Source organism: Eucalyptus grandis, chromosome 6 (genome assembly GCF_016545825.1).
Source record: "Eucalyptus grandis isolate ANBG69807.140 chromosome 6, ASM1654582v1, whole genome shotgun sequence".
In the NCBI taxonomy this organism is placed as follows: domain Eukaryota; kingdom Viridiplantae; phylum Streptophyta; class Magnoliopsida; order Myrtales; family Myrtaceae; genus Eucalyptus; species Eucalyptus grandis.
The window spans coordinates 29,730,978-29,752,242 of record NC_052617.1 but is presented as its reverse complement, the minus strand read 5'-3'; the positions used below and the strand labels follow the sequence as shown (position 1 = coordinate 29,752,242).

The 21,265-nt window shown below is 41.2% G+C and overlaps 3 protein-coding genes across 3 annotated transcripts; all 3 read right to left on the bottom strand.

The window, feature by feature from the left end:
* Positions 1–3,955: 3,955 nt before the first annotated feature.
* Positions 3,956–5,513, bottom strand: LOC120294632. The gene has a single exon (XM_039314949.1). It carries the CDS (start codon positions 5,478–5,480, stop codon positions 4,071–4,073), a length of 1,410 nt encoding a protein of 469 aa, XP_039170883.1. The 5' UTR covers positions 5,481–5,513; the 3' UTR covers positions 3,956–4,070.
* Positions 5,514–6,777: 1,264 nt separating this feature from the next.
* LOC120294633 (RING-H2 finger protein ATL67) lies at positions 6,778–7,704 on the bottom strand. Its single transcript, XM_039314950.1, is given in 4 exon segments — positions 6,778–7,127; positions 7,130–7,287; positions 7,289–7,418; positions 7,421–7,704. Coding segments are annotated over 4 exon segments (645 nt in total). The 5' UTR covers position 7,704; the 3' UTR covers positions 6,778–7,053.
* A 354-nt stretch (positions 7,705–8,058) lies between these two features.
* LOC120294418 lies at positions 8,059–9,899 on the bottom strand. The gene is made up of 2 exons (XM_039314488.1): positions 9,865–9,899; positions 8,059–8,542 (listed from the first exon to the last, which is right to left on the bottom strand). Exons 1-2 carry the CDS (start codon positions 9,897–9,899, stop codon positions 8,059–8,061), a joined length of 519 nt encoding a protein of 172 aa, XP_039170422.1.
* Between the last annotated feature and the right edge of the window lie 11,366 nt (positions 9,900–21,265).

Sequence of the window (21,265 nt, the reverse complement as noted above, 5' to 3'; positions counted from 1 at the left end):
GTATTTATTTCGATACCAAGGCTCTATTTATTTCATGTAATATAAATGATCCGAAAAATATTTTCTCAAAAAATGATTGTTAATATCAATTGGAATATTCAGTCAACAAGAAATATTTTTATTACTCGGAACAATTTACGTCTTAATGTTTTTGTGGATGATGACAATATTTTTTCTTTGTTCATTTTTATATACGACAAAAATGATCATTTTTAAGCTAGTATATTCTAAATTATTCATTTCCCATGAAATATAAATGAAGGCTAAGTAACTTGGAAGAGAAAAATTACTTCTGAGGTGAATTTCTTTCATTTATTATAACTTAATTAGTTTATCACAACTCAATGCTTACATGCTTATAAAATTGAGCCTTCTAAGATAAGTGACTTGTGGGATTAATTTTTTCATCTTTAAACACTATCGTATTATGTGGATATGATAAATTTTCACGTTAAGAGATTAAATTAAGTAAAGCAAACTTTTATAAATCAAAAAGCAACTTAATAAAGATATATGCAAACTAAAACTCTATAAATAAATAAATAGATAAAAAGGACAAGGTCGATCTTCAGTTCAGTCGTGCCATGATGGTCGGGAGGAAATTTTTCTTGCTAACAAAGTATCCACGAGTTGGCTAGCTGCGAGCATCGGGGAACAAAATGTTAATTGGTCAAACGGAAAGAAAAAATGTCCAATGGGAAATTAATATATCATACGTCCTATTTTCTCACATTTGATTAAAAATTGCCACCAATCATTTTTAAATGAAAATAATAAGGAGAGACAAGCAGGAAAAGCAGAAGAGAAAACGCACGCAACCCAAAAAAGAGGAGAAGATGGGAGGTTACAAGAAGAAGACAGGCAAAAAGAGCTGGGCCAAAGGGAGCTTTGTTCCGAATTCCAAGAACCAAAAAGGCATTCAAAGGGATTTGCATTAAACAATTTCACACGTCCCAATGTGGTCATGAATTCAAGATTCTGAGTCAGTTCATCCAGCACGTCAATCAGTGTCGTGTAAAGATGAGGGCGAAGAAGGAGGGGAAGGATCTTCTAAAAACTAGAACCAGGTGAGTTTCCTTTCATTTTAGTTTTTAAGAACTAGAACCAAAAGGCATCCTTTTTCAATTTTTGTCCAAGCATTCCATTTCATGGTCATGAACCGGCTGAAATCTTGAATTTTCAAGAACTCGGTGATGTTTAGAATAGGTATTAAGAAAAACTGATGGGCTAGCCTCTTGTTGGATCGAGGTCATTTTGCCTTAGGAATTCCTTCACAACTTTACTCACTCAACTTACAAGAACATGAGGAATAATAAATAAATAAAATTGGATTATATTTCACTTGTAAATGGATACAAATGAAGGGGATGCTTTTATATATAAGTACAATGCTAACAATAACCGTACATCTTATCTTTGATTTGACAGTGGAGATTAATCTCTCTAACTATTATCTACCATTATTTATCACAAATCATATATAATTATCATATTACCCACCCCAAAAGCATTTGAGAATACTCGAAAACTCTAGGACTTCAAGGGATAATTTGAGGGTCACTCGATCATAAATCAATCATGATCCTCGTTCAGAAACCCTCTTGGACATGTCATCTCCTTGGACCATAAAATTCTCCTCTACCTAATCAGGCAAGCCCTCATCGCGTCTTCGGCATGGAAAGCATCAATGTTGTGACCTCCAGAGAATTGCTACATTTATTAATATGTAGGAACTTGATTGCAATCAATGTTACATGTGAGAAATTTACACTATCGATTAATATAACTCTTATGTTTGAGCAATGGATTAGAAATTTACGAAATTATTTATTTACTGATGTTCAGAAAGTTTTGCCAAATGTTTTGACATGCTCAAAATATTTTTGGATTTAACAATATTTAAAATGGACATTGGTTTTCTAATTTACGTACCAATTCCCTTAATTAGTAATTCAACCAAAAAAGCTACTTTGGAAAGTTGTTCTTTTGGCTTTCTCTCCCATCAACAAATGAAACTTTGAACTTTATTTTTCTAACTTTCCTCCATCAGTAAAGTGATAAATTGAACCTAGTCTTGTTGATATCATGCCTATTTCACCTTTATTAACTTTTAGTTCATTAATGTAAGGGGTGACTCACTTCTTTACTTGGTCAAAGAATATGAATTCCTTGTAAATTTCTCACCTCTTAGTTTATGGGAATGTGGCACATACCTAAGCTACCCACCTAGAGGCCACATGAAGAAATTCTATTGGAACATTTACCCTATATATTTTTTGATTTGATGATTTCACCCTATGAGCATTAAATTATCTAACCATGGTTCACCCATTTCCTCTTTCATTCTCTGTTATGACAGTGTATAAAATTGAAGAGAGAGAATTCCCTAGATGAGGTCCCACTCACTATTTCACCAAACACTCTCAACCTACCTTTTAACTTTCAATTTCAATTCCAAGAGTAAAGGGAAAAGGCCCACATTTGTATTTCATTAAAGTCTAGAGTTCCTTTCTGGGTTTGGCACAAATGGTCCCTAGAGTTTTTATTTACATTTTCTTTGTTAAGTTGATTTTTGGTTTACAACAACTAACTTATTTTAATTTAAAAATCTGTCATACTAAAAATATTATTAGTCACATAAAAAGAAGAAAGTTAATCTCCAAAGTAACTTTCCTTTTCAAAAGCGGCATTATGAATACTACTATATAGAAATATTATATTTATAACTTATGTAATCAAATATTCTTAAATTGTATTTGTGGAAGAATGCACCATATATTAATTCGTGTGTATAATAAATAAGTGATTGCGCCGACAATTAAGGCCTTTTTACTAACTATTGAATAGACCTTGAAAAAATTTAAAAAAATTATCGAGAATCAAATCCTTTTATTAGATATAATGGCTTTACTTATATCATAAATCGGAATGTTCATCCGAGGCCTGAAGGCCCTCAACAGTTGGTAACCGTGCCTGATCGCTCCTCCATCTCCCCCCAAAACGTATTTTCGATTTTGCTTCTCCTTTGCTTTCAGTTTGGATCTGCCATCACCACCGTATAATCTGGCCCTAGGGAAACCTGCGTAACCGCTTCGATCACCATCTTTTTGCACATTCCCATTAATCGGAGCCGAACACTGCCGAGCCTGCCCGACTGGCGGTGGAGACAAGTTGCGGTGGTGGCGGGGAGAAGGGAAGTGACGACACTGATTGAGGGCAAAAGGGACGCAATCTGACTGGTGGTGGTGTTCACTCATTGTGGTCAGCCACCATTTCTTTGAAGGTCGCGTAGGCAAGTGGCAAATATTAACGTGTAACTTATATGTATTATGGGATCTTTCTATAATTATGTTTTTATTCATATTTTTACTGTAATTAGTCACTCCTACAAATATATATACAACTCTAATTGAAGTGGAGCCACTATAAACACTTTGTCATTGTTTTTGTTCCTAACTCTATATATCAACATGATATCAAAGCTAAGAAGGAGACCATCAGATTAGTGGTGGTGAAGGTATGGTTGAATCGTTCTTGACATTGTAGCGCGGCATGCCTGGCTCCATTACTAATCTAATAAGTAAGATGAAGCCTAGATCATAATGCCAGAAAATAAGAAAAATGCCCCGTTGCACATCGAAGTGCGGTGTGCTTTCCGTTGAATCATTTTCTTAAACAATCATAATGTCGGAAAAGGAAAATATATATATATATATATATATATATATATATATTGTTTTGAAAAATATTTCCCAGGAAATAAACGGTCCAAAAACAAAAAAATCTTGGCAAAGACTTACAATTTTATTGATTGTTGGATGAGTATTCTAATTCCAGTCAGTCACCGTCAAGCGGGCTCAGAGCTTCACCTTACAAGAGAACCCCACACTCTCTCGCTAAACCAACTTCTTGATCAGCTAATTGCTTCATTATGTGGAAGAACAAAAGTTTTCCCTGAAGTGCAAAGGCCTATCTATAATCAACATTGCAAAATCAAACACATCGGCACTTACAAAACAAAGCGATCAATGCGAACATACATGAATCGGGGAACAGTCTGGAAAACGCCTTCATCGGAAGGGTCTCGGTGGCTTTTCGAGCACAGCGGAGAAGAAAACCTCCTTGTTATCTTTGTCCAACTTTGGTATCACAACCCATTTATGCCTCTTATACCTCAGCATCTTGAAGGATTCCAAGTAGTCATCCAGATCTTCCTTCATGCAGAAGAAGCTATCTACCCACAGAAGGCCGCCAGGCCTCAACACTCGATCCCAATCATACAGCACAAAGTCTAGAAGAATAAAGTCTATCCACCCGTCCAAGAACCTCGTCGTGTGGATCAGATCGAGGGTATTGTCGAAGAACGGCAGCCGCTGATTTACAGTCAAGTAAAGAGGCACGAAACCACGCAGAGCGATCATCTCGTTGAAAGGTGCGCCAAGATTTATTGTCGCTGTGATGATAGTTATATTGAACTCCCTCATCCTAGCTGCAAAAGTCCCAGTCCCAACACTGAAATCCAATCCAATTCTGATCTCTCCAGGCTTGATAGCAAGCACTTCAGGTATGACGAAATCCGTAGTGAGATTTTTATTCGGATCGATATAGATGGGTTTAATCCATCTGGGCATTTCATGACTGGTGAGATTGAAGCAGTCCGCGCATTTGAAGAATCCTTTGCCAGTAGAATTTCTTGCCAAGCATGTGAAGTTCTTGCACCGGTACCCGCCCCAACGAACATTGCGGTCGTCTGGAAGCTTCCATATGGACTCATTGATGGGAAATGGCTTGTGGTATAGCTGTGGTGCCCTCGAGAAGCACCTCCTCCTGGGGAGCGGGTCACACCCATGAACCATGAGCCTCTGAGCTAGTTTCCAATCATCGTTGCAGATCTCGCCGACATCATAGTCCATGTACTCCTCCAAATCCTTCTTCATGGCAAAGCAAGCATGGCCTATGCTCGTGAAAGTCCCATTTGCTCCCATGAAGTTCTGTTTCTTCAACCTGTTGGGCTTAATCTTCACGTACTTGCGTATCTCTTCGATGAGGAAGTAATCGACTGGCTCATCGGATCGCTCCTTTGGCTTTGCCAGAGGATGGACAATCCTGATTTCACCAGTCCCCTGATCTGACGGTAATGAGGCTTCCATAGACTCAATGAGCCCGAGGATATCCACAAGAAAGCGGCTGTATCGCGACGCGAACTCTGACACTGATGTGTTGGCGGACGTATACCCTACTGTGCTAATTTCATCCTGGATTTTGCGAATAACCGTGTCGATGGTCGCTCTAACCTCAGTCCCAGCTCTGTCTTGGTTGATGTTATTGCAAAAGGTATCGGGAATATGAAGAGATCTAAGAGAGTAGAAGTTGAACAAAGTGGCGACGTAGATGAGAACGCCGAAGCCGCCCAATACAAAGAAAAACTTAGGGATAGCCCTCCAGGTCCCTAACTTCACAAGAACATTCGGCTTCCGCATTTCTCACCTCTTGTGCTTGAAACAACCGCCTTCTGAACCGACGATCTAGCTAGAGCTAATCATCTTACGCTGCGGACGATGACAATGCTTCACTTTTTCCGAATACTATAGTATTGCTAAACGGCCCCGAGAAGAGAAAGTACCTGAATCTTGAACATGGAAGCTCTGGCCAGGAGAAGAGGGGTAGATCTTGGAGTCAACGCCCGTATGGTCACAGAGAGACGAAGCTGAAAGCTAGAGAAGCCGGAGGAATTTGAATACTCTCCAATTGGAGTCCGAGATTTTCTGCTTCCTAGATTCATTTTTTTAATCTGCAGAGCCATTATGATAAGGTTTATCAGGGCCTCCGAGATTCAGCGATCAGAGACCTGGAGAAGTTCGAGATCGGCGAGTCAATGCCCCCCAATAGTTTAGAACCTCGGGTTCTCGAATCCATCCACTTCTAGTCCCACCAGCGTGCATAATTTATTACGGCCTTTAATAAAAATAAAGGGTGCGCATACGTCAATCTGGTCACTTTTGACTGCAGTTGCGGGATTCCAGGGCCGGCATAGAAGCATCGAAAGCACAAAATCAGGCTCGGGGTACAGAACAGGACCTTGGAAACGAGGAAGCATCTGAACTATGCAAGTTTTCTTTTTTCCTTTTCCACCGTGATCTGGACGGTGAACCGGGAAGTGGGCAAGTTCGATCCGAGCAGACGAGCTGATCTAGGCAACTTTAATTAGTCGGCCAATCAAATCTTAAGCACTGTCGGATCAGGATGAGTTGTTCCTTAACTGCGTGTAGGGGTCGAGCGTCCTAAGCAAGGTCTAGTAGTCGCCAACAGCAATTCAAATCCCACTAGCTGGAAGGTGGAGAGTGCGTTTGAAGCGAATTCCATCTCGCAATTCAGGGCCACAAGTCGTCGGATTAGAAAATGCGAATGCGAGCATTTGGGATGGAGCCAAAAGTGGTCGGTCAACTTTGGACGTGTTAAAAAAAAAAAAAAAACTTTGGACGTGTTGGACGACTTTTGACTTTTTTTTTCTTCCGTCTTCTGTACAGTACAGATGCAAACTGGGAAAGTTCCCAGCTTCCGAATCGAATCAAACCCTTTAACAATTGGTTTCTCATGAATATACAAATCTTGCGCGATCCCAAATTTCTGGGTCGCCAGAGATGGTGGCGGCGACCGAATTGCGCGAACTGCGAAGACCGTTGACTGAAACAGCTTGGTCCGATCAAGGCGAGCACCGAATTTACCCAGAAATGGAAGAAGCCGTCACCTTCTCAGCTTAATTCCAAGCCCAGCGGATGAAAAAATTCGAAAATTCAATCTAACAGTGAAGTGCTACCAGCGAAAACATGTCAAAATTTCCAGCTTTTCTATCCCTTCTTGACTCTAAAGAACTATCATCAATCGAAATGGCAAACCCAGTGAAACAAGAGAACGGAGAAGCAACCCTCCAAACCAATCCCTCCACCTCGTTTGTTGTAGAATTTACACTCCCACCAAGAACACTCGCAGAAAAACCAAAACCCACCATCCAAATCAACCCAAGAAAAAAAGGAAGGAGGAAGAAAGGAATAATCATCGACGTCGACGGCGGTCCTCGCCGTACTGAGAGAGCGGCACGACTTCGGAGAGGGGCGTGGAGAGCGGGGTGGGGAGGGGGAGTTCCGGCAGACGGGGCACGACCCGTTGAGCTTCAACCAGGCGTCGAGGCAGAGCAGGTGGAAGAAGTGGCGGCACTCGGGCATCATCCTCAACATCTCGGCATCCTTGTACTCGCACAAGCAGATCAGCACGTCGTGCTGCCCCCGACGCCGCCGGCCTCCTAGAGAAAGCGAACTTGGGGTACGAATTGATGACGCTCGGGTCGAGCCCCACCGCCGCGCCCTGCTCCGCCTCGCTCCCCTCGTTGTCGTCCTCGGCCACGAAGATGATGCGGGGAGGATGATGCCGTCGGAGCCCGCGCCGCCGGGCGGGGCCGGGCCGCCGCCGCCGGAGGCGCGGCGTAGCTGCTGCTGCTGCTGCAGCTGGCGGCGGAGGCGGCGGCGGCGGGAGGAGCGGCAGCAGATGTAGGAGGCTAGGAGGACGGCGGAGAGGAGGACGAGGAAGCCGAGGGCGATGGCGATGGCGTACCCGAGGCCGAGGTTGGTGACGTAGCCGGCGGCGGAGGCGTGGGAGGGCGGCGGCGGTGGCGGCGGCGGCGGCGGCGGGTGTAGGGCGGAGGACATGGAGGGGTGGAGGGGGAGAGAGGGGATCCATAAGAGGAGAAGGAGACGGGAGGAGTTAGGAGAGAAGAAGGAGGAGGGGTAGGGTGGGTGATACAGCTGCTGGTGCATTTAATAGTTTTAGGTTTGGGAACAGAGACGAGCATTTATTTCTTGGCGATGTCGAATTGAATTGCGGACGACGAAGGCGATGACGACGATGATGATGGTGATGAAGTGGCCGCTCGCGAGGCTTTTTGGGCTCTTCTAGGCCGCGAACGATCGTGGCTTTCCGCGAGGGCACGGTCGAAGGGCCCTCGAGTCCACAACAGTCCCGAGGATCATCCATGGCGTCGGTGGCGGCGTCGGCGGCGAGGCTCTAGCGACAGCTCAAGTTCCGAACTGCCCGCGTCGTCAAGCTGAGGCTCGCCGTGCAGTTCAGGCTCCCCGACCTCCGCCTCTTGAACACGCCCAGCAAGCTCACCTCCCCGGACACGTAGGCGTAAGCCCCTATCTCCACGGCATCCGAGGTGGAGTTAGCGCCGTCGCCACTCGTGGCGTCGATCGGCCCCGCTTCGATCGCCACCGCCTCCCTTCTCGAGCTCCGCTTCTTCACGCCGGTGCCCCGGTCCGCCACCTCGTTCTCCCCAATTCGTGCTCCCAGAAATGTCAAGACCCCGACGCTGTCGTTGATCTCGAAGGGACCCCAGTTCTGGTTCCTCACCCTGATTTCTTCCCCGAGGGTCAGGTTGACGGAAGCCGCCAAGGACGAGCTTATGTTGGTTATGGCTATTGAGTCGAGCTTGAGCTCGGGGTCTCGGAAGCGGAACGCAGTGAGGGCAAGCACGCCAATGCTAGGCCCGCTTTAAAGAAAATTGTTCCTCATTACGTCCCACGACGTTTTAAACCGCCCTTGACTTGTCGAATAAGTGAGTTTAACTCACTAATCCTCATAATAGGTTAATCATGCTAGTGGTTGATTAGATTAATTAAGCATGGTTTAGGTGGATAGATTAGATTAGATTAGATTAGTTAATTTAATTATCTATCGATGCATGTTAGTGTGCTTAGCAAGTAGACACGTTCTAATATTTATTTAACGAACCTTGGAATTTTCCGGGTCCGTTTCGGCTTCCAATTAGGCATTACGAACCTAAGTTGGATTTATTGGTATTATTTAATATTTTCTATAATTATTTATTTATTTATTTATTTTCGGAAATTATCTTTGGGATAGGCGACAGCAGAAATTTTATGCTAGTTATTGTGGCACAATCTGTTTATTTATTTGAGCTCTAATTTGTGTTGAATTGATTTAATGGTGATTTTAGGATTTTATTCCTAAATTAATTATTTCAGTAATTGGTGGAAAATTAACCAAGCATCGGTTTACAACGCCAAAAAATATTTTGGTGTACCATATAAATTGTGGGAATTGTGGAAGTGAAATTATGGTATTTTGGCTAAGGCCGACCATATATCAACACACGGCTATTTTTATCGGGTATAATAAAAATGATGAATTGACTATATGGTTGGAGTGGTATATTATATCAACCTATGGGCGATATGTCAGCTTTGGGCGAATAGTATACCGATATACTATATTAGCCTATGGGCGATATGTCAGCTTTGAGTGAGTAGTATACCCTATTATCAGTTTTGGACAAGCATATATACTATACTATGATGGCTTGAGGGCCATAATCTATCGAGTTTTAGGCGAGCATATCCGGTATACTATATTATCAATTTTGGGCGAGCTATACTATCTATTTTCAGCTTTGGATGAGTAGTTCTGAATTAATAGAACTTTATAGATAGTATTGAATGTACCGACCAGGGAAGGTCGTGGTGACATGTAATCGACTGAGTCGATCGATCGATAGTTCGATCTAACTGGGTGAATTGATGTGGTTTCGGTATATTTGATATATATTGATTTGCAGGGTGGAACTAAGGCCAAGATAAGTCCTCTGACCCGTGTTGTGCTTAGGTAGTCCTTAGGGCGTATTTGTTTCCTAATCGGGTTTTAGGAGGGTAGAACTTGTTGAGACGTAATCTCACCTCGTTGTAAAACAACATTTTAGGTCCCTAGATGACAGTGCCTCCCCCTCCTCCTGCGCATTTTGGTATACCATAGGAAATTACTGAGATAGGTTATCATATTCCAATAGACCCCCACCCTGAAGGATTGGAGTATGTGCTAATAAAATCCATCGTCTGGGTTGATGTGGGTGAACCCGAAAAGGGAGGGCCCTATGCCAGAATCTGACGTGCCTCAGTACGTTTTGGAGGTTGCATTTGGTAAGGGTAAAGCAGACCCTAACGGTGGAGCGGTAGACGATGCGAAGGATCCAAAACTCGAAGAGTTAGAGTCCCTGTACTCGACGGGCGACTCAAATGGGGATGAGGATGTGGAGCAAGAAGAGTTTAGCGATGAGGAGTAGACGTGGTTGCTAGACCCCCACCCCTGCTTGTTAAACCTTAAGTATTTGGATAATCAAAGTTTAGTTTGGCTTGTATTATATATGACTAGTTGTGTTTTATATATATATAAGTGTGGTTGGTATAGTTTGAAAATTTTGGTCCTATTTTCCTATGCCCTTGTTTTATTGTCTGGAATTTATTTATATGATTTCGAATGCGTATTAAAATAAACGGGTCAGCGATGCGTCCTGGGATGTCGCTATTTAAATGACTAGTGAAGGGGCACGTACTCGGAGGATCGGGTCATGACAGCCTTTCCCAAAAGCAACCTCATGACGTACACAAATACCTCAAATTTCGGTATAGGACCATCTTTTTGTCCATGCCCCTCACGACGGTACCATGATCTGTATCGATGAGGTACTTTATTGGGTAGAACCTCATCTACCCAGATCACGGACTTCACGATCTCATAGACCAAACCCTGTTGACACCTAATTTTTGGTAACATTAGGAAGATAAAAATAAAAATCACAAATAAAAGGAAAAAATGGGGGAAATCGATTTGATTGATTATGCATGGAAATTTGAATTCTAATGAACATTCGGATTTTGTTAAATACAGAAGCAATTTAAAAATCAAATGACTAAAAGGCGAGAATTTTTGCAAAATGGAAAAAATCTAAGCAAAATCGAGTTAATTGCGAAATCACGTTCCGATTTACAGCTTTGATTTAATGTGATGGAAGATGGAAACTTGGAAAATACCATACAAAGCGGTCGTATGGAATCACTATAAAAGAGAGCTGCATTTTTCGTTGGGGGGGAATATTAAAAAAAATGGAGAGAATTCGTTCTTAGGGAGAGAGCAACACAAAAGAAAACGCTTCGAGAGAAGGGAAAGGTCAAAAAGTCAAAAAAAGAATAGAGGAAAAGAGAGAAGAGAAGTGAGGGCAGAGAGTGCAGCGACAGAGAGAGACGTGAGTGATGTGAGGTGAGAGAGAGTGACCAAAAAAAAAGGAAAAAGATAGGGACTGTTCATCTTCTTCGCGCACGCCTCAGCCCCTTGCTACCCGATCCCTCACTGGTGAACCAGTAGCCAGGCCACCACTACACCGGCCGTCGCGTGGCACCGCCGCCCCCGCTCGCCTGCCACCACCACTGCACCGTCGGCCACCGCGCCTCTGTCGCATCCATCTCCCTTGACGACACTAAATTCGTGGCTACTGCAACCTGCAAACACTAGCAACGACCCCCCTGCAGCCCAACGCCGGCAGCCAAGTCACCAGTCACTGCTGCCTTCCCCTCGCCTTTGTTTGCCGTCGTCAGCAACACCTTCAACGTCGCCACGCCTCTGCAAATCCCGCGAGCATCTCTACGCCGATTGATGTAGCTGCTGCCAACGTCCTCGATCGCGAACCAGGCTAAGCGGTTCACCGTGCCTAACCATCGCCCGATCGTTGTCGCTAGTAACGCCATCCGCCTACCGCAAAACCTCCACTCACGACGACCGACGCCACCGCGCCCGCAACTCGCGCCCAGCAACCGGTGGTTTGCCTCCACTCGGCCGACGCCACCGCACCAACCTCGCCCCCGGTCGCCGTCTCGCTCTAAGCTCGAGCCCACCGCCGTCCACCTGCCGTTGCTCCCCGCCGGAATTTCGACGACCACCAACGGTCGCCCGACGCCATCCACCGTCGTTTTCCCCTTAGGTAGTTTAGCTTTTTCTTTTTATTTATTTTATTTTATTTTGTCTCATTTTTTTGGTTCTTTTTTAGTTTATCTATTTAAGTTGTAATATTTGATGTCAATAAATTTTGTATGCATTATTTGTAGGAGTTTTCCTCAAAATTATTGTAATTACTAATTTAATACATACGATGTCAGATCATTTTTTAATTATATTAATTTTTGGGGTTTGTTGATAGTATTTTAATTGTTGAATCAATATAATTATTAATTTGATCCGTAAGACTTCGGATCAGATTTTTAATTATTTTGAACTTATTTGTAGTGATGTTTAGGGTTAGAGTAATCGTTAATCTAACTTGTGAGACAACATGTTATTTTTTTTTCGATTATTTTAATCCTTTATTTGTTGTTTGATTAATTTATTTGAAACTTGTTTATCTTGGAAAAACACTTAAAAAAATCAAAATAAAAAATCAAATACTACATGAGCATATAGATTTAGTAAATCAGATATGTAGGTTTAGCAAATTAGATTTTTTTTTAGGATTATATTTTTAGAATTGCATTTTTAGATAATTCTTTTTAAATAGGTTAGGTTGGACCTAAATACTCCTTTTTTTTAAAAAAAAATAGGGTCTTAGATAAAGTTGGCATATTTTTATAATCTCATCCTTTTAAAAAATAAATGAAAAAATAAAAAATAATGTTCTAAGATAGGATAGGGTTTAAATCAAATTAATCCCTAAAATAAATTAGAAAATTATTCATTTTAGATAGTTTCATTAGGGTTTTCATTAATTCCGAATTTCAATAAAAAAAAAAAAAATATTAGGTGCATGTTAGTTAGTTTGCATAATAGGTTCATTTAATAAGAATTCATTTATTAGTAAAACTAGGTCATGTAATTAACATGCATGTTTTATGAAAAAAAATTTAATTTCAAGAAAACCAAAAATAATAATAATTGCTTGCTTTGTGTGATGCAATTTGTTTATTTTTATTTATTTATTTGAATGTTTGATAGTGAATGAGCATCCGTGTGGTCACCATATTTGCATGATAGCAATTTTGGTTAAAATAAATCAGCCACCTGCAAAAACATTTTTGAAAATTAAAAAGAAATGGTACCGAAAGGGCATTAAAGAAATCTAGTGTAACCAAGTCCCCGTACCCTTAGTCTCTGGTTCGTATAAGTAAAATAATCATCCCATTATTTTACTTAGGTGTCTAATCGACCCACCGTAAACTGATTAGTGGCAACTCTTAGTTAATAATCTTTTGCATGTTAAATATTTGAACCTTAAGTCACGAATTGGTATGGGCTTGGGAGAGCCCAAGTTAAGTTGAAAGGCTTAGTAGTCCATTAACCTAATTTTAGGTGGTGCTCCCGAAATTTAGGTAGCGACAAACCCCTTGGGTGCCCATGAATTGGAATATAGGCTACCTGCTTTGCAACCTTCTTCAGCTGACCAAAACGCTTGGGAAGAGTTACCATCTATGGACCTGAAATTGTTATCCCACAACAAGTAAGATGACGTATTAGCAAGTTCACCCCCTAAGATCCGACTAGGAAGAAAATACGCCCCAAGGGCTGCCTAAGCACAATCACAAGTCGAGAGACGAGTAAGATGACGTATTAGCAAGTTCACCCCCTAAGATCTGACTAGGAAGAAAATACGCCCCAAGGGCTACCTAAGCACAATCACAAGTCAGAGGACTTACTTTTGCCTCAGTTCTTTCATGCAATTCAATATAATTCATATATCGTATACGTACAATCATCACTCAACAATCAGAACACATTGTATTATATCTCAATCAATCACTGCTCCAACTATTAAACATGGCCCCACAGTGCACAGCCTACTAAATGTCCAGCGGTAAATCACGGCCCTATAGGCACGGTGTGCTTCGGCGGTTAATCACAACCCTATAGGCACAGCATGCTTCGGCGGTTAATCACAACCCTATAGGCACAAAGATGCTTCGGCGGTTTTCTTGACCCATCCCATATCGTCACGCATAACATACGTCACATCATCCTTTAATAGTCATCTTACCACAACTATAAACCACCACACGATTATTCACCCACGGCTAAGGACATTGAGCTTCCCACTTGAATTTCTCAATTAAAATAATGTCTTGGCCTATTTTCTTCATGTTAAAAATACCCAGAAAAAAATAATCATGTGTGGGCGTTACCAAAAAAAAATAATAATAATAATCGTGTGTGAGTACATAGTCGATTTGAGCCAAAAATATAATATCTTTATTTTATAAAATCCCACTATTTTCAGTAGTCCACAAACATATTTTTGACGTTGTAAACCGACGACCCGTAATTTTCAAATTAAATACTGAAATTCATAAGTTTTGGAATAAATACCCAAAATCACAAATTACGCTCAATGTGCACAAAATAGCACTCAACTAATTAAAAAAATCACATCATGGCAATCAGCATAAAATTCCGGTCACCAGCTATCCCAATCTAATTTCCAGAAATTAATTAATTAATTAATTAATTAATTACAAAAAAATTAATAAATAAATGTCAATAAATACCACTTAGGCCGGAAAAGCCTAATTAAAAGCCGAGACAGACCCGGTAAAATTCTAGGCTTTAATTACACTACTCTAACCACCTAACATGCAATATTGAATGATTAAATTGCTAATCTATTCTAACTATCCATCTAAACCATACTTAACTTAAACTAATCAACCTTAAGCATCATTAACTTACTAAACATGGATTAGTGAGTTAAACTCACTTGATTAACGATACGCTCGAACCACAACGACGGGGATGCGGAAGGGATCAACAAACTCTGAAGCAGGTGTGCCTTTCGAGATCCGGAAAGCCACCAAAGCGAGCCAAACAAGGTCTTGGTGAGACCCATTGCTGTTCGGATTCGCTCTTGGCTGAGAGAGGTGGAACCGGTGGCTGGTTGAGGTGGAAACGGGCAAGGACAAGCGAAAGGGGCTATTGTGGGTCCAAGCGAGGCTTTACGACGGCAAGCGATGGCTGAACGGTGACGTGTAGGCTTCGACGGTGGCCTGGTGGACAGAGCGCCAATGTTGGATGGCGCGGGACGCTAAAACAATGCCTGAGACTGGTGGCTGACATGCGGGGCACGACAACGACGCAGCTAGACTCCGGTGGCGTGTGACGGCTGCTCGACGGAGGAGGGGGTGAGCTATTGGTTCTTTTCTGGGTTTTTGAGGTCTTCAAGCTGCTGGAAGATGGAGGGCTCGATGGTGAGGAGAATGAGAATGAGGGGGACCGACTGCTACAAGGAGGGCCACCTTGGTCTCTCTCTCATCTCTTTGTCTCCCTCAACTTGGTCCCACTTGCAAGCTGTCTTCCTTAGCTAATTTTCCATCCCTTTGGCTTCCTCTAGAAGTCTTGAGATGGTCCAAAGGTTGAAGGTAAGGGGGGCTACGAATTTGGTGTGATTTCCCCAAAATTCTCCTCAATTCTCACTTGAATCAATTCAAATCGGCTCCCATAAATTTCATTATCGAGTCCCCAATCAAATTGGTATTTTCCTTGCCAATAGAACCTACACGCATCCCAATTTCATGATAAAAAACGGTCCTTTGAATTTTCCGATCGAAACGGCCCTATATCGACTTTTTCGCCAAAACCTCGGTTTACGTAAAAAATCTTCAGAGACTAAATTAACGTTCCTAAAATGACTCGTGACATGACAGAACTTTCAATTTCTAAAATCGGATTCAAATTCACGATTAATTTCAATCTGGCGCGATTTTAGCGCGACCTAGGCTACCAGGTAGCTTTCAAAAAAATTTAGTGCAAATGATTCGCGGTCAAGTCTAATGCATTAAAATTCCTTAATGACTTCCCTAGATACTCTACTTGTCTCAGGAGTGATCAGCTCAAAGAATAGCACTATAGGCACATCGACAAAAGGTCCAATTTATTAAATTGAAAACAGGACTGAAAAATTCAGGATGTCACAACATGCATTTGATATCATATCAAAGCCAAACATGCATCATTGGAAAGCATAACGAGTGTAGTCACTATCTCCAGTAGACCAAAATCAAGATTCAACCATCCTCATGTAGAATATCGTGAGTTTCTAATAGTGGGTAAAACATAACAACTTTGAACAAGTATTAAAAATCAAGATCATCACCTCAGTAAATGTATTCGAAAAATTATGAAAATTTAATATGTTGTAGAAGAGACCTCAAATAACATTTTTCATGAGGGTACTAAGTCCAAAACATTTTGTATAAATAGTAGTAAGTCGCTCAAGAAAAACAAAATCTGGTTCGCTGGAACAAAATGAATGATCCTCAAGAAATACCTATCTTGCAACCCAAACCTTTTCAAAACATTTTGAAATTTATGTATGTTCTAAATAAGAATGTTCTTTACAACTTTTGTGAAAGAAGGAATGACTAAATTCGAACTATACTCAAAGTCACCGTTTTTACTGTACTGGGTAAACTTAACTTGGTAAGAAATCAGGCTTTTGTGTAAACCATTTTAACCCAGAAAAATCTGAAATTAAATTATGTTATAGTCTAAGATGTTTTGCACAACTTTCATAAGGAAGTTTCACTATATTCGAACCACAAAAGCTCTATAAAATTGAAAAATTGCAAAAGTCCAGCCGCTTCAAGACTGTAAATCAAAGCCAGAACTTAAGAAACCACTCAAAACTTGAATCTCATGAATTTTAGTTCAAGAGCACACCAAAAGCAGAAACTATTGCTACATGCAACATCCATATACAACAAAATTCCACAAAACGGACTCATTGCAATCATATAACTCGAAAATCTCACATGCACCACCATGCAAGCTCCAAAATCCAATATGCAAAGTCCAGTTCCTCAAAGCACACTTAAAGATATAATGAGAGATTCTTGACACTCACAAAGACTTCAACGTCCGAGGTCAGAATTTCGAGCTGATACCATTCGGAAGTGGCCGAAGAGTGTGCCTTGGAATCAGTTTGGCCATGCCAATAAAGTCGTTGTCCCTTGCTGCTCTTGTGCACGGGTTCGACGTTACGACACCCGCCGGCTGAGGCCATTGGAATGATGAATCTCAAAGCCACCACACACGAAGTCTTTGCGACTCCATTCCTTCTCGAGCACGTACCCCAGTAACTCTGTATCTGAAGCACCTTTCTAGCAAGTCCTCGCTTATGCGGTGGATATTGTTTCTAAAAATAAATGAAAGACTATAGATTTGATGGATAATTGTTGATCGATAGTTTCACTATGGAGCATGCTGATATTGCTAGTATAAGTACCTAGAGGGGGGTGAATAGGTATATAAAAGATTTTTCTTCGATATTTGCACAATACTAGACAGTTGATGGATTTGAGACAAACAATAATCAAAGTAAGACTGAGAGAAGAGAAAATTGAACACGCGGTTTATAGTGGTTCAGCTTATATCAAGCCTACGTCCACTCTTCTTCACTGACAGCTTATTGGCTGGATTCCACTATGAACAAAAGAGAAGTTACAGCACAGCTTTGCCTTGATTCCACAGTGTAGATGTTCTAATATACCTCCTCAAGATTTCTCACAAATATAGACTCTCTTTTGTATACAAGTATTCGCTCAGAGTAATTGTCTAAACAAAAAGGAGCTTCAAACTTTGGAATTCTTCTATCGCGCACACCTTAAACAACTAAGACCGTCTTCCTTATATACTCATTTATGCCATCATACCCGTTGGCACTTACCAAAGGAATTCCTCCAATCTACCCGTTGGACGGAATCAATTAGGAAGATTGTTCAAGCTATTAAAGGAACGTGTCGATAGCCCATCAATCATGTTCGCCCATACAATCAGGATCTCGGTTTCCATAAGTAGAACCTTCCAATAATATTTAAGCAATCACCGGATCTTCAATTATCGAGTCAATCTTCGATCAATCAAAGGACTCTATTATGTCTTTTCCAACCACGAGATCTTCTCCAGTTGATAAGGTTAAATCCTTAACGAAACATCCAGTTACGGATAACTTTTCTTCAACGGATTAGAGACTCACAATGAGGATAGACTTTGAGTCTTGAGTCTGGCTGTCCGGAGGTCTTCAGACTTTAAATAGCAGAGTCTGCAAGCCTTCAGACTAGACTGATGGAAACGTTTTGTCAGCTTCAAAACACTTCAAGAAGATTTCTCCAACAATCTCCCCCTTTTTGATGGTGACAAAACTTTCCTGCAGATTTGGATAACTTTGACCTGCAAAACATTTCTCAAACACATATGCATATCTTATAGAGATAAATGGCTAAATGAATAACACTAGAATCTGCAACCATAGAAAATAGGTTAGTCTAGTGTACGATAAAGCCATCCATAAGATATCAATACTAGTTAATAGAAGCGGTCAAGTCCAAGTCTAGTTCAGTTTTCATCCAGACACAAAACAAAGTCAAATAGAGTTCAAACAACAAAACAATCCAACAAACAGTTAAAAGTTTAACAATTGAAAGTTTGATCAAATCTTGCATCTCTCCCCCTTTTGTCGGCATTAAAAGGTTGAGATGAAGTCAAGATTGCTTGGGAACGCGACAAGCTGGAAATTTTCCATAGACTCGAACGATGCCTTCCAGCCTTTTAAAGTCTTCCTTCGCCAGCAATCTCCTCACTCTTGGCATTGGCCTGATTCTGAACAGAGAGGGATTGTATCTTATCATTCAATGAACAGGAAGAAGCTTGACCTTCATTCTTCAAGCTTTGAACCTCGCATCCCAAGGCATAAATTTGACCTCGCATCTCCAAGAGAATATCCATGATTCTGCGAAAATCTGCTGTATTATCAATCTGAGTACTTGCTTCAGCCCTATCTGATGGAGTAAATACAGACGATGGTAGATCAACATAATCTCGCAGGTTTGGCGATGATACTTCATGACCTTCCTCTGGAAATTGAGCGGCATAAACATCATCGGGTGCCGGTGAGCGATCGACTCCTTCACTTGCATCAGATATGAAGACTTCACTCATTTCTCCCGATCTCCCCCGTTTCCATGCCTACAGGTGGAGAAGAGTGTTCCTCGGGTTCTCCTTCTTCTCTTCTTTCTTCTTCAGGTCTTTCCTCCTCTCGCTTCTTTTTCAGCTTCTCTTTCTTCTTCTTCCTTCTCCTCTGCTTCTTTTGTCATTTGTTCCGATTCTTTCTGTGGAACAGGATGACTTAAATTCTTCAAAGCCATTGTAGAGATGGTGATGTCTTCCTCATCATCTTCATCCTCAACGAGGAGAGCTCTTCCTCTCTTGGATGGAGCAACCATGGGCTCCTTCCCTTTTCTTTTAGCTGCAGAAGAGATTTGATGAGATTTGGCAGGAGTCTTCTCCTTCAATTTCTCCAACTCCTTGCTCAGTTCCTTCAGACGCATTTTGGTCACCATTTTTAGTCCTACCACCATATGATCGCATGGTCGAACACAAAAGATTTGCGGAGGCTAAATATTCAGATGTCTGAATAACTTCGTAACAAGACTTGGATAAGGGAGTTGACCTCTGTCCTTCATCATTGCTCTATACATGTGAAACATAACAATGTGAGGGAGAGAAAACCTTTTCCCAAAGAGGATGGCATACATCGCCTTGGCCTCGAACTTGAAACATCGGTCTTGGAAGTTGATTTCAGTCGGAGGCAATTAATCACAATCTTGTGAAGCAAGATATTGAATGCACTCATCCTTAAGTAGGTGATCTTTTCATCTGTTCTCCTGTCCTTCACCAGTTCCAGTGTGGCCCGAGCAATGGAAACTTTGATTGGTTGATATCTTCCTCTTTCAACTCCTAACACATCCGCCAAAGATATTCATATCCACAACATAGTCCTGGTCTTTAACGCTGAAAGAGAATCTATTCGCATCCAAAAAGCTAAGATTTGAATAGAAATATGCAGTTAATTCAGCATAGGCCTCGTAGTGTCGAGCGTAACTTTTCAAGTTGAAGATAACCGAACGTTTCCCTCAAGTTCACATTCACAAAGATCCAGAAAATCAAAATCCACACTCCTAGGGTTTATTACCCCACGCTTCAGCAATTTCGAGTACAGATCCTTTTGTTCCTTTGATCTGAACAAATCTCCCCTTTTTCCTTGATTTTCAACCGCAACACCCATTTTCGGTTGAAATTGACTGTATAATTTGTCATCATCATTCCCATCTACAGGATTCGGCCCCCAGTCACGAGGATCACTTGGGATATTCGCAAGGGCTTCCTCACCACCCCTTTACGAGCAATTCCCAAACTTTCCATTTTTCGCAAAAGATATATTCGTTCCCATGTCCTTTGTCTTTAAGAAAATCATCAACATAGTTCAAAGGAGTACGAATTCCTTTTAAGGCACGATATAGCTGGTAAATATAAGCGGGCTTTTGAACTCTTACAGGGTCTGCATCCTCAATGATTTCTTCCTAATGTTGATGATCAACGCCTTGAGGACTAGATGGAGGAGAATGACACTGCTGAGAATGTTGTGGGCTCGGTTGCTATTCTGGAGATACTTCTTCTTCAGTAAGATCGAAGTGCGTAGGCCCCTCACTCATTCGCCGTGGTCCCCTGCTTGCGATTCTCAAAGACTTTCTTGAAGATGACATCTTTCTCAATTTTTGGAAGATTCCTTGCTTGTCTTTCCCAAGAAAAATGACAACTTTTTGAAGATTAAACAAAGAAGACAAACGAGAATGGAGGATCGATGCTTTCTAGGGTTTTTGAGAGTAAAGTGAAGAGAAATCAACAGTGCACGATCGGTTAAAAAGGAGAGATAAACGAACCATCACAAAGGAAATAAAAATGCCTTTTCAAAATAACTATCTTTTTCCGCAAAAATAGCCATTTCAAAATAACTTCCTTTTTGAAAATGAAACGATGCAATAATTACGTCAATTAAATATAGCAACAATTTAAACACAGTCTAACAATCGTACCTTTTCAAGATGAGATTAAAAAGAGAAAGACTTACAGTCTACGGTTGTACCAAGACTATCTTATAGATAAAGTCTTGTAAGTCTGAGTCTGAAAGTCTTTAGACTTTGATATCTTCATACCTCAAAATGTTGAGTCTCGGGAACGGATAGATTCAAATTGATATTTCTCCAAAGGCTTTGTGAATATATCCGCTAGTTGGTTCTTTGAGTCAACAAATTGAATTAAAACATCTCCATTTTGAACATGGTCTCTAATAAAGTGATGTCGAATCTCTATATGCTTTGCTCTTGAGTGGAGAATTGGATTTTTGGTGAGGTTGATAGCGCTGGTGTTGTCGCAATTAATCTCTATGCATGAGTCTTCCATTTCAAAGTCTCTTAGCTGTTGTTTTATCCATAGAATTTGCGAACAGCAACTTCCAAGGGCTACATATTCTGCTTCTGTTGTTGAAAGAGACACAGTGCTTTGTTTCCTTGAAAACCAAGACACTCGGCCCCGTTTCCAAGCAACCGGCAAG